The sequence below is a fragment of the Phodopus roborovskii genome, unplaced genomic scaffold (genome assembly GCF_943737965.1).
Source record: "Phodopus roborovskii unplaced genomic scaffold, PHOROB, whole genome shotgun sequence".
Lineage (NCBI taxonomy): Eukaryota > Metazoa > Chordata > Mammalia > Rodentia > Cricetidae > Phodopus > Phodopus roborovskii.
Genome location: NW_026125546.1, coordinates 6,286,961 through 6,300,737, shown reverse-complemented (window position 1 = coordinate 6,300,737; position 13,777 = coordinate 6,286,961). Strand labels below are relative to the sequence as shown.

General features: G+C 39.7%; 1 protein-coding gene across 3 annotated transcripts in view; it reads left to right on the top strand.

The window, feature by feature from the left end:
* The window catches only part of Ankib1 (ankyrin repeat and IBR domain containing 1), a 101,198-nt gene extending 89,097 nt beyond the window's left edge, over positions 1–12,101 (top strand). For 2 of the 3 annotated variants that reach the window (XM_051177198.1, XM_051177200.1), the window contains exons 15-20: positions 991–1,136; positions 2,001–2,179; positions 3,687–3,738; positions 7,467–7,581; positions 8,464–8,597; positions 8,927–12,101. In XM_051177198.1, the coding sequence (XP_051033155.1) occupies positions 991–1,136; positions 2,001–2,179; positions 3,687–3,738; positions 7,467–7,581; positions 8,464–8,597; positions 8,927–9,667 (1,367 nt within the window). In that variant the 3' untranslated portion in view covers positions 9,668–12,101. The remainder of the gene's footprint in view (positions 1–990; positions 1,137–2,000; positions 2,180–3,686; positions 3,739–7,466; positions 7,582–8,463; positions 8,598–8,926) is intronic. The other variant, XM_051177201.1, reaches the window with a different exon arrangement.
* Positions 12,102–13,777: the final 1,676 nt, after the last annotated feature.

Sequence of the window (13,777 nt, the reverse complement as noted above, 5' to 3'; positions counted from 1 at the left end):
CCTTCCCTTCCTTCCTTCCTTTCTTCCTTCCTTCCCTCCCTTCCTCCCTCCCTCCCTTCTTTCCTTTCTTCCTTTCTTCCTTCCTTCCTTTCTGTGTGTCTTCCTCTGTGTCTGGCTGGCTGGAGGCTGCCTGACTGACCCCAGGTGTCTCCCTCTTTTTCTCCCTCGTTCTCTTCTTCTCTCCTCCTTTTTTCTCTTGAGCCTAGATTACTCCTCCTTATTCCCTCAGCCCACCAGCCTCGCCTATCCCTCTCCTGCCTAGCTATTGGCCATTCAGCTTTTTATTAGACCTTAGCAAGCAAAGCAACACATCTTTACATCATTAAACAAATTCAGCACAAACAAATGTAACACATCTTTGCCTAGTTAAACAGATATCCCACAACATGTGTGCAGATACATTAGAGTGCACCATGTCAGTTTGTACATCCATATGTAGTATCTTCCTAAACATATGCTGAATTTGATTTCCAGCAGTACTTGAATTTGGGTTCTACAGCTTAAATTTCTTTTTATTTATAGTTTAAAAATAGAATGTTATGATGATATCTCGGTGTTACTTTATGAAGACAATTTCTTTTCTTCTCTCCTTACTCTTCCTTTTTACACCCTGGGTGGGGAGGGGTGGTTAGCTTTAGTTAGCCAGTTCCTCATTTATCTTTTTCATTATGATACTTCTTTTGCAGAGGAATAATTAGAATTAGTATTTTTTTAAGCAAGCAACTTAACAAAGGTGTTTGTACAAGTTCTTCAGCAGCAAAATTCCTGTCAGGGATAATTTGGCCATTTGTATAAAGTACCACCTTTGGGTGGACCTGGAGCTGTACTGTCTCCTGGTCATATTAGAAGAGCAGACTCCAGGAAAATATGCATATTCCTGGCTCCTGGGCTGCAGAGGCCTGTGCCTTCATGCATCAGTGTTAGCTAGATTCTTAGTTTAATCCAAGTATGTATTTGTAGAAACATTTGTTGTGTTCAATTACTTTGCAGCTGAAGGAGGCTGTCCAGATACCACTTTCATTGAAGATGCAGTGCATGTTCTCCTAAAAACTCGACGCATCCTCAAGTGTTCTTATCCATATGGCTTCTTCTTAGAACCTAAAAGCACAAAGAAAGAAATTTTTGAACTAATGCAAGTAAGATGGCAGTTTAAAATATGTTAACTTTATGTGTGAGTAGTAAAACAGTCTGATTTTTATTTTTAAATGGCTTTAAATAAAGGAAAAATTACCATAATGAACTAAGTTTTCTTTGTGTTTAAATTTGTCAGTGTGAGTTTGAATGAGTTCTGAGCTGGGTAACAGTTCTACAGCATGCGTTTATTTCAGATTGGCCAGGGTAGAATGTGGCTTATTTTTTACATAATTTTTTAATTTCATCTTTAGAGATGAAAAAAAATACATTGCATACTTGAATAGAAAGTTAATCTTTGCCATTTTATTTCAGAAGTACAACTCACAAAGGTATTTATTTAAAACAAAAACTCCTAAGCTGGTCACTACATCTCACCAAACTCTTTGCATCATCCTCCTAGTTGGAAGCCACCACAGTTTTCTGATGATTTTCATTCTATAAGTTTTAAACTGTCCTTCCATGATTTAGTCTACATTTCTCCCAAGACCACCGTAGTATTGCCTTGTCTCAGACCCCTTCAGCGTTCGTGCATTGCGGCAGCTGTGCACTAGCGTACACAATGCCAAGTGTGCTGTACAATAACACACTTGTGGGGACCTCCTCCACCACGTGGTGATTTGTACCTACGACCTTGTTATAAGTGCTTGTCAAATGGATGCTACCTAATTGCATTTATGATGACGTATAATATCATCCTTTCATAACCTGAAAAACATACAAAGTAAAAAGCATGTTAGGTGGGAAATTATTTCAAAATTTAATTTCTGATTTCAAAAGACTATGACTTGGCTGAGAAACCAGATATGTTTTGTATCTGTTTACTAACCCATTCAGCTTGTACCTCTTGTTTTTCCTTCTTTCTCTAGACAGACCTAGAGATGGTCACTGAAGACCTTGCCCAAAAAGTCAATAGGCCTTATCTCCGTACCCCCCGCCACAAAATCATCAGAGCAGCATGCCTTGTGCAGCAGAAAAGGCAGGAATTCCTGGCTTCTGTAGCTCGGGGAGTTGCTCCTGCAGACTCACCAGATGCTCCCAGGCGCAGGTAAAATTTGTGCACTATACAAACCTCGTTGGCTTGAGCCCAAAGCTAGGACTTTTTAAAAATCCAGATGGCATTTATATTTTGGGGACTTATTTAACCTACAATATGGATAGCAGATAAGGATATGTTAAATTCTTTTTGATGACAGTGTCTTTTTACTACAATTTTTTTTTCTAGAATGATTTTGCTTGTTTGTCACTGTTAGCTCTCCAGACTAAATTAGCCTAAGTTAATTTCACATATCAGAACTCATATCCAAAGTATTCTGACATATCACTTCAAATTTAATATATGTGGTAAATTGGGAATGATAGTCATAAACATCCTAAGGTATAGAATTTATATTATGAAATTATAATAAGAAGAAAAGTAAAAGTCTACTATGTGTAAGACTACCTAAGTGGTCTGAATTCATCCTGTAAAGAGAAGTTGGTTTGGTTATTTTATTTCACATCATACTTCTACTGCTTCTGCCACAATAAATTGAAGCACTTTTCTTATAATTATAGCACTAGAAAGTCATTAGTTCTCATTTTACATAAATATTTATGGGTAAATACCTTTTTTTATATATAACCAAGTCCATTTAAATGAAAACCAACATTTATAGACAATATTTGGGAATTTGGGCGTTGTTCTTTCCAAACTACTTCCTGCTGGTAAGGGGTGCTGTCATGGGGGATTCAAAGAAGATTCAGAAATCCTGGCTGTAGTCTGTCAGGCTGCTTTGTCCAGCTGTTTTGAATGTACTCTGTTTCAGGTGGTCTGGCTTGATCAAACCACATTAGTCTGGAAGGAATCCACATCTTTTCATTTTCTGTGGAAACAAAAATAGAAATCCTTTTCCCCAGTAACTTGTCCTTGAACTCTGGCGAATAGCTGGTGGAAGAGGACAAGGGCTGAGCTGAAACTTGGGAAGGTTTTGCAGAATAGTCGGATCTCACTGGAAACTGGAACTTTCCAGCTGAGGCCTCTTTCTTTAGCAGAGGCCCGGATTTGGGAGTCAAGGATCTTGCCCGCAGGAACTCAGAGTGGACCTGCAGAGATAGGCGGGTCTCTGGGAGGGGCCCAGGGCTCCAGCAGAGGACTGGAGGTGGGGTCAGAGACCAAGCAGGTGGAAATTACGGATGGTCCTGCGTGGATAGGCAGGTCTCCTTTGTTCAGAGTTGCTCCGAGAAGTCTCCGAAGTAGGGTGGCGGGTAAATACCTTTATACATATGAAGTGAAAATGAAGCCATCAGAATACTTTTATGTAACATGGTCATTTTTATTTTCTCCATCATTTTACATAAGTGTAAAGCAATTTAGGATTTTAGAAAATAAGGCAAGTAAATATATTTTAATAGTTGGATCTGCATTGTTTTGGCAAGTTATAAGCAGATAAGCAGTTTAAAGGTGATATTCAAAGGGTACGGGTCTGGTTGTATACTTGCATAATGAATCAACAGTATGAATGATAATGAATCAACTGATAATGAATCAAGCAGTATGTCTAATTTCTTTGTAGCTTTGCCGGTGGAACATGGGATTGGGAATATTTAGGATTTGCATCACCTGAGGTAACTTTTTCTGGGGTTTGGGGTGATCTTCCTGGTTTTTCTTCATGCAACCCTGCTTGCCTTTGCGCCCTCATCTGTTCTAAATCCTCTGAGATCAGTATTGCTTTCTCTTTGTTTTGTACCAGAAATGCCTTGGCAGAGCCTGCATTCAGCTCATTCTTACATTGGAGTACATTCCCCTTTCACTTCTGTTAATTACTGAATAGAATTTAGTCAAATTTACAGCATAAATATTTGGAACATCTTGTAATTTGTTAATAGAGATGTAAATTCTTCACTAGAAATGTGTAGTTTCTAATGGGTGGCTGTGAGTTTGAGGCAACACCAGTCTACAGAGCAAGTTCCAGGACAGCTATGGCTATGCAGAGAAACCCTGTCTCAAAAAAAAAAAAAAAAAAAAAAAAAAATTGTGAGGTTGTAATGTATGAAAAATCTAAATGAATTTCTGAAGTTACTGCTGCATCCTGAGATAAATTGCCGGTACTGAAGCCTCCCAGAAACGATGCCTATGCTGCTGAGAGATGTTCTGGTTTCTGCTGCCTTTGCGACCCCACACTCTGCTTGGTTTCTTAATGAAAACCCTTTCTCCATTTTGGGATTGGGGAGGTGATTTAGAGACGGGTTTCCCTGTGTGTAATCCTGGCTGTCCTAGAACTTGCTCTATAGACCAGGCTAGTCTTAAACTCAGATCCACCTGCCTCTGCCTCCCAAGTGCTGGGATTAAAGGCGTGCACCACCACACTTTACTTGATGAGCCATTTAAAACTTGGAAACTTTAGAACAGTTGATACTCTAAATAAAAATAAGACCTAGTAAAAATCTTGGTCAGGTAGCTGTTTTCTCATATTTAAATTGTCACTGTTGTATCTGGTTTTAAAATGGTTTTAACAATTCTTTCAATTTGTTTCCTTTGTTCTTTATAAAATAATACATCATTTGATAATTCTTGAATTTAATTCTTATAAAAAGGGGGGCAGGTGGTGAAACTTTTACTGATCGTTGTTGCGCCTTTGTTCTTTAAATCTGAAAGACCATGAAAGTAGTTAGTCTCTAGAAATTTCTGTGGCTGTGTAAACCAGATGCTCTGGTCTCGGCTGCTGAGGACACTTGCAATCTCCTGGAAGCTGTTTAGATATATGCAAGAAAATAGTGACACGAGTTTGTGCTTTGAGCACATAAGACAATTTTAAATACACTTAAATTGTAAAAAAAAAAATTAATATGTAATAAATAACAGCATATTTCTCATAAACTAATTCTTTATAAAAGCAAATCATTCTTTAATCCTGGGATTACTATTTTGGTGTTCCCTCAATACAGTTTGGGGGATATAGACCACTTTCCACTTTAAAAATAAACTTTATTCATTAAATCTTTAACACAAGTTAGCAAAAATAAACCCTTTAACAGTTCAGTCGTTCATATGTCATCTTGCAGTTTCTGACCCTGACAGTGACTTTAGGAGTCCTGAAATCTTTAGAGTTGGTAGCTTATATGAATTTTTTTCTTATGTCTAGCGTAGTAACATGCACTAGGAAAGCAAAGGCTGGGGAAATCTCCTTAAGTTTGAGGCCAGCCTGGTCTACATGGCAAGCACAGGACAGACTAGGGCTTTTTAAAGTGTCAAACATGTTAAAATACTTATCTGAAGAATTAACACAATTGAAACTTAGAAATTTTATATGCTTAATTAGCTCGAGTACCTGCCAGTATTAAATATCTTTATGAGTTCTTTGGCTTAGTATAGAGTATAGGAAATGACATGTTACCAATCTCCCAAGATTTCAAATAGAGTTTACATTTTTTCACTGAAGTCAGTTTTGTCATGGTTTCTTTAAATTGATTGGCTGAATCTGTGGCTGGCATAAACATGTGTTTATGTTGCTTGAAAAGCAATGGGCCTGATACAAAGAGTATAACCTTAAAACAGAAACCACCTCCCAGGCTTTTCCCTGTGAATCCGATGGGTTTAGCTTGATTTGGTTTGGGTGTTTTGTCTTCTGTCCCTGGTACTCTCACCATTGGGAGCATCCTGTCTTATCATGTGCTCACTTAAAAACCTAAGATTTCCTCGGCAGTTTCAGATTATTTTTTGTAAAAATATTTTGAACTTGTTGCATCCTGTCAGAAGAATATCATTTAGGATTTTCTGTGAGAATAATTAGAAATAGAACAAGTTTGTTTTGCAATTATTTTGTTTTTCCTTTCTCAAACTGCAAAAGTGTGTATTTTTATGATTAGTAGAAGTTTATGTTACTCAGAATAGCTTTGCACTGCATTGGGTCTTCGTGAAGTTAAACATGCTCTCCTTAAGTAGGAGCCTTTAGTTGAGGTAAAACTTCGCCGTCATTGTTGTCTAAGAAATTCAGTGTCTGCACTAATCCTGTAAGCCATGATGACACAGCAGGAAGTCGTCCAATCTGAGAGCATAGGTCTTCAGGCAGAGGAAACGATGCCGCAGCTTATTAAGAAATATTAAAGGATCTATGTGAGCAGTCAGGTTGCTTCACTTGTTGACTGCTACCTAAACACATATGTATAAGCTTTAAAAAAAAGTTAAGAATGAGCTGTAGTTCAGTGATGAGAGTGTTGGCTTAGCATGTCCTGCATTCAGTTTCCAGCCACACAGATAGGTTGTGTGGATGGGTGGATGGGTGGGTGGGTGGATGGATGGATGGATGGATGGATGGATGGATGGATGGATGGATGGATGGATGGGATAAGTAGGAAGAAAGGGGGGAAAGAAGGAAGGAAGGATTAGATTGATAAAGATAGACTTTACCTAACCTGGTTTCTCCTACTCATACTACTTTTACCACAAGCACATTGAATCCTCTAAACTGGGATAATCATAACCCTGAGTATCTTCATGTTTATCCTTGGGAAAATCAACAGTGGTTCTCCAAAGTCTGCTGCCATACATCCTGGCCTCTCTTTGACTCTCATTTCCCCTGTTCTAAAATCTGTAGCAGATACTCTTAGGCTTTGGAAAAACAAACCTACTATAAACTATTAGCATAAATGTAAAACAAACGTTTGGACGTGTGTTTTTAGTCTTATCTTCTTCCTAATGCTAAGTAGTAAATACTTCTGTGTTGCAATAAAACTGGGCATTGGCTAGTCAGAACAGGGAACTCTGTGATGTATTTGAAAGCCATCGTGTAACATACTTCTTTTCAGCTAGTCTTGTGACCTGTGAGTGATATGTAGTAGTCATGGAGACAGCTCAGCTATCTGGAGTTAACATAACACTATGTCTGACATCCAGGTTCTCTGCTGTTGTTTCTGCTGCTGTTCCCTCTCCCCTTTCTCCGCCCATTTTCTTGCATATATCACAGTCGCTTAAAAACTAACCCCCACACACACACATAAACACCATCCCCGGCCCAGAGAGCCTAACACCGTTAGTAAGATGATTATGATACCAGTTGTAATTTGAGATAACAAGACGCTGAAGTAACAGTTACATCTAGCTCTGGAGCTCGCAAGTATTCCCAGTAGAGGCACCTGGGACTGTTTGAAATTTTGCATTTTGCTTTCTGCCTTTTTCTTTCCCCCCTTGGCTTGTCTAAACTTGAAGTTTCCTTTTCTAAAGCGAGTGATTTTATAATATGTATATAAAATCACACTTTTTTTTTCCCTCCTGGAGGAGATTGTGGTTTTTTGTTTTATTTGCACTTTTACAGTTTGCATGCTCTCCTGTATTTTATGACCTTTGGTTTATGCAGGAATATGCTGAATTTCAGTATCGGAGGAGGCACAGACAGCAGCGCCGTCGAGGAGACGTGCACAGCCTGCTGAGTAACCCTACAGACCCTGACGAGCCAAGTGAAAGCACTTTCGGTGAGCTCCTGGCATGGCAGGCATCATTTAGTCTCTTAGTCTCTTGAGTCTATTTTTAAAACTGGCTTTGTCAGTGTTGGTGAGTTTGTAATTTGGGTTCACTCCTGTTGTTGCAGAATAAAACAAAAAACATAGAGTTGAGATCTAAAGTAGGAGCATTCAGGTTTATCATAGCCACCCCTGCTGTGTAACTTTAATCAAGGCACTGATGCTCTCTTCAGTTACCTTATTCAAAGTGAACATTAACGAGGCAGTACTTGTAAGGCACTCTGAGTGCTCAGAAAGTGGAAGCCCTTGATAACATTATGGCTGCCTGGAACATTTTAATTGGCCTCTTAGACGAGTCGAGAAGTATCCTACCAGATTAGAGAGCAATGAGTAAAAGATTCAAGTGTCCCAAGGGGTCAGGGCCTTACCCTTCCCAGAAGCATTCTTAAAAACAGGACTGTTTTAATTATTTGACTTTTTAAACGTTAAACTTTCATGAAACATACATAGTCTGTAATATCAGTTGGACCATAGATTGGTTCTTGAAGTTATTGTAATTCCAGAACTTTTTAATTGTATGAAATCTGAAGACAAAAGTACTGAAAATTGTTGACTTAGGAAAAAGGAATAGACAGTAGAACCTGCCTTAATGAAAGTCAGAGAAAGTGCAAGCTAGAGCCTAGAAAATGCTCACAGATTAGAGATGAGCATTCTAGATGTCTGTTACTGCTTTCAATCAAACACACCTGCTGAAAATTGCAGGAAACGAAGTGCATGTGAATGTGAGCCCCAGCTTTCACTAGCACTGAGAAAGACCTGCCAGTTTACAGGCGTATGGAAGCAACGGGTCTCCTTATCACTAAACTGCCTGTGCTACCTTTTGCTTCCAAGCAGATATACCAGAAGGCGGCAGCAGCCGCAGGCCTGGTGCATCCGTGGTAAGCTCTGCGTCTATGAGTGTGCTGCACAGCTCTTCCCTTCGAGACTACAGCCCTGCCAGTCGCTCTGCAAACCAGGACTCCCTGCAGGTAGCCTTGCTGGCAGTGTGGTGCCATGCTTTGCTCCTTGGCTGCTCAATGAATTTGGGGTTTACTTTTACTGGTTTCCTCTTCCTTCTATGGTAGTTTTAATGATAGGTCACAAAAAGGTTCTTGTATTTCAGGTTTATGTTAGGTGTATTTTCCCTTTTAGCAAAGACAAGGAGAAAATGGTAAGATTTAAATATATAAAGTTAAAGTAACTTGTACAATTAGAAGCAGTGTTAATTATCTGGTAATAGAAACTGGTAAGTGAGATTGGGTTAAGTAATGTTTCCTTTAGTCACATCTTATAATGGCTTTATTTTCCATTGCCTTAGGCTCTGAGTTCCTTGGATGAAGACGACCCCAATATACTTCTTGCCATACAGTTGTCACTACAAGAGTCTGGGCTGTCCATGGATGAAGAAACCAGAGACTTCCTTAATAATGAAGCATCCCTAGGAGCCATAGGTACTTCCTTACCTTCGCGGCTGGACTCTGTACCCAGGAGCACAGATGGTCCTCGGGCTGCACTGAGCAGCTCCGAGTTGCCAGAACTTGGTGATAGCCTTGTGAGACTAGGAGCAGGCAGCGACCCATTTTCAACTGACACTTTGAGTTCACGACCTCTCAGTGAGACAAGAAGTGATTTCTGTCCCTCTTCCAGTGACCTTGACTCAGCTGGCCAGGACCCCAGTGCCAATGACAATCTTCTTGGCAACATTATGGCTTGGTTTCATGACATGAACCCTCAGAGTATCGCCCTGATTCCTCCAGCAGCAGCCACGGAAATGAGTGCAGAGCCTCAGCTTCTGTGTGTTGGAGCTGTGTCAGAAGGTGTGAGGGGCATGGGACAGGTGCCACCCGAAGACCCAGTGTCCAAAGATGCTGGTGTCCATGAAGGTGAAAGAACCCAGATGGAAGAAAACCCTCTGGAAGAGAGTCTTCTGGCCAGGGAAGAGCTGTCTCAAGCTGGTGACAGTAGTAAAGAGGCAGTGAGCAGAGGGGACGGGTCAGAAGCTGCCAGTCAAACCCCTCAGCCCTCAAGTGACTGGCTGGAACAAGTACATCTGGTGTGAACGGAAAGTTTGCTCTACAGGTGAATCGCAGCACAGCGGGTATGTTAGGTGGAGTACCTCCATAGAGACTTAAATCTGCTTAATTTGAACTCAGCTCTAAACCACTGATGTTAGGATTGAATGCAAAGGTGTTCCCTCAGATGATAGCTTCAGTGTCGATTTTACCCTCACGGGGAATTTCTTTTGTCTTTATCCCTTTTTTAGTGACAAAGGAAGAGCAGGAGAAAATGGGATGGAATAAGTGGGTTGATACCCACATTCTGAGAGAATGCAGTGCTCTGTTTAGCCTGGAGTTGGCAGTATTTAAGTTGACCGTTTGTATCAGAAGCTTACTCTTTAATCCTTAGGTGGCTTTCCTCTTTTTTTAAAACAGTGAAAAGTTTTCATTTTCGAAGCTGGGCTGGACAGGTCTGATAGCGTGTGTCCTCGTGTCTGTGTCCTCTTCTGGAGCCTCCTCCCCTTGTCCCAGCAGTGTGAGCTGTGGTGTCCATGCTGCTTCTAGTGCCCGTCTACCACAGTGTGATTGTTTGGGTTTTTTTTTTTCCCCCCCCCACATGAATCAAAGATTGCCTCCCATGTCTATTCACAGTCCAATTGTGCCAAACTCTGACCCGTGCGCTGACCACCGAGGTCTTCAGGTGTGCAGCCTCCTAGTGTGCTCCAGGGCAGTGTCAGCGCGGTCGGGAGTAAAAGGTGCCACTCGGTAGCAATGATGTTCCACAATTTAATGGGCTTTTGTTGCCATGGAGACTGCATTTAAAGAAATGTAGCCTGTAGCTTAAGTAAACTAAAGCTAATGCTGCTGTTAAAACAGTTTATTTTAATATTAAAATACAGTTGATTAGCAACAGCGGTGCTGTATTTAAGAGACACTTTATTGGAAGTGCAATCATAGTTCTTTGTTTTCACAATTTTACAGTGCATTCTAATTACTAACGGGTGCAATTACTTTTAATGGTGTTTTATAACATAGAAAAACTGGAGTTTTCATGAGTTATAGTAAATCCCACAGTTATTAAAAAATTCAATACAACATCCTACGCAACATGTTACCGTGCCTTTGCCTAACATAAATGGATAGTTGCCAGTTAAGTAAGTCAGTAACTCAAATTTCAATGTCTCTTCTGAAGTAACTATGCTATGAATTGCAAAGACCTCCATGAAACCACCCATGGCCTTGCCTTTACAGTAACTATGACAACTAAGTGTTCAGTTCGTTTGCCTAGATAGCAAATGCTGCTGTGTTTGTTCTCTTGTGCAATACTCATCTGCTGTGTGATCACTGTTTAGTATTGAAAACTCAACCTCCTAGTTACCAGTGTCCTACTGTGAAGAAATACTGGTCTTAGTTCTAATTAAGATACAATGGTACAGTGTGTAATTAAAAATAGAGTAAACTGTTGGAATGGCTCTTTTACTTACTATTATTAAAGCTAACATAACATAAGCAAAATAGATCCAAGGAGCACTCCATGTAGTGCTTTGCCATTGTTACCAGAAACCAAAATTTCTACACTGAAGTCCTAGGCCAGGCAAAAGATTGTTTTTAACATTGCTCTCCGTAATTATTGTTTTCATTACATCTTTCTCAAGCCTTCATTTTGAAATATTCATGTACTTTGATTTCATATGGCCAAGACATTGTACTTGAGTATTTAATTGGTAGTTGTTCATGGATATCGAGAGTCCCTGATGGTTTTTATTTCTCTGGGTATCACAACATTGATAGAAATCCCTTTGAAGTTAGTGAGGGAAATGCTAACTTTGTCTACAGTGTATTACTGTATATTAAACTGAAATAGTCCATTAAAGGATTTTTTTTTTAAAAATCTGGATTAAAAATATGAACACCATAAGTTTCTAGACCAGGGTGTAACTTTTCCAGTAGAAAGCACTTGCCTCCCTAGAGGAGTTTTGCACAGCCACAGTGAGGGAGAGTAGGTATGCCCTGTGGAGAGAGGAGGGACACCCGTGGAGAGGAGGGGTGTGGCTGGAAAGAAGGGGTCCCTGTGGAGACCCATGTGAGCTGGGCTCCTGTTCCCTTGCCGTGTGGGGTACCTCTTATGATGTGCTGGGGTCCTGAGTGTGAAAAATCTATCACTTTCCAGTTTGTATTTCCTTGGTACATATTTTAAAAACAACACAGTCATTGACTTTCCAATTCAATAATAAAGTTTGGCAAATCCTATTTTGTAAACAAGTTAATTTTATAATGTAAAAAAAAGTTAATCTAACCTTGACTTGTTATTTGCACTTTCATAGTCTATACTTGATACATTCCCACTTTATATACAGTAGGGTTCTACAGACCTGTAGATGTTTGATACATTCCCACTTTATATACAGTCGGGTTCTACAGACCTGTAGATGTTTGGCCAAATGAATGCTGTTAATAATATGTAAAAATTCTTTGATTAAACATTTATTACTTAAACTATTTCCATTTTGTCTCATTAAATCATACACTTCATTTTAAACTAACTAGGAAGCAAATTTTTTTTCTATTAAATACCCTCCAGTGTGATGGTATTAATTTGGTTCTGCCATTTAATTGATTAGTGCCTATATTTTTATAGTAGCCCATTTTGCTGAATGTTTTCTACCCCAAAGATAAATTTGATTTCACTCTATGATACTATATTAAAATTATAAAATTGGATAAACCTGACAGTGTATTAAAATTATGAATTTAGTGTTCATTTTTACTTCTTTAGTTTTGTGAGGAAAATGTTTTTATTTCCTTGAAATCTAATAGAAACACAGAGGAAAAGTAATACAGTCCTTCAATATCTGTTTTGTGAAATTGGGAGGAAGAAATGTGTGCCATATGAATAAAATGTCTTGCTTCTCACCACCTCGTTCTCCAGCTTGTGGAGAGTACAGCGTACGTGTGTCGGTTCCAGGACACTAGCTGGTGCTTCTCAGGCCCTGCCTCTGAGTCTCTTAGCATCGTGCAGTTTATTTACATCTTTCATTGTGTGCATCTGAAACAACTTCAGTATCCACATGCCGAGTGAGTCCTTCCTTCAGCACTGTTCATTGCAGCCACTAGTCGTTTGTTTTACTCTTCTGGCTCTTTGCTCTTTGGGGGTCCTGCCACCCAGCTCCCAAATAAATCACATGGAGACTTACTATTACTTATAAATGCCTGGTCTTGGCATTGCTTCTTGCTAGCTTTTCTTAAATTACCCCATCTACCTTTTGCCTCTGGGCTTTTACCTTTCTCTATTTCTGTATCTTTTCTTTCCTTTTTATTCCCTGTCTGGCTGGGCCACTGGCCCTTTCTTTTCTCACTCCTAGATTCCTCTCCCCGCCAGATTTCTCCTATTTATTCTCTCTACCTGCCATCCCTGCCTAGCCTTTCTCCTGCCTTGCTATTGGCTGTTAATCTCTATTAGGCTAATCAGCTGTTTTAGACAGGGAAAGTAACACAGCTTCAAAGAGTTAAGCAAATGCAGCATAAAAGAATGCAACACATCTTTGCATAATTAAGAAAAATTGCACAGCATAAACAAATATAACACATCTTAAATTAATAGGCCACAACAACTAGTCTCATCTTTGTTATTTTTTCAGTCAGTCCTATATAACCTGTTGTCTGACCTCTTAGGAATTAAAACCTGAGACTTACTGAAGTTCAGTTACTTTAAAATTATTATAGTTAGATTGTCTCCAAATAGTGAAATCTTGGAACCTAATATTAAATCATGTTAGGAATTGGGCCCAGAGGTGGTGGGGCTGACCCTTCAATCGGCAATTAGAGCCATCGGCAATTAGAGCCATCTCTCATCCCAGTATTGTGCCAGGGCCTGAACATTGCATCTGCTCTTTTAGCTACTCCCATAACTTAATCGGGGCCATAGATGAGGTTTCTGAAAGGTAAAAGTGGCTCTCACCTAGACTGCTCTTTGTGACAGTTGTTGCTTTAGGAGCAGGAAGTTCAGTTTGCTTGTTTTCTTTTTCTTCAGTATGGGCATTGAACCCTGCAACAGTTAGTAAATGGAGATGACCCTTGTGGTATTCTGCTTATAACTGGTAAGATAGTAGACAAACTGAGTGAGTGGTGTCCAAACTGTGGAGGAACTATTCTCCAGCCTTTGAAACAATTTG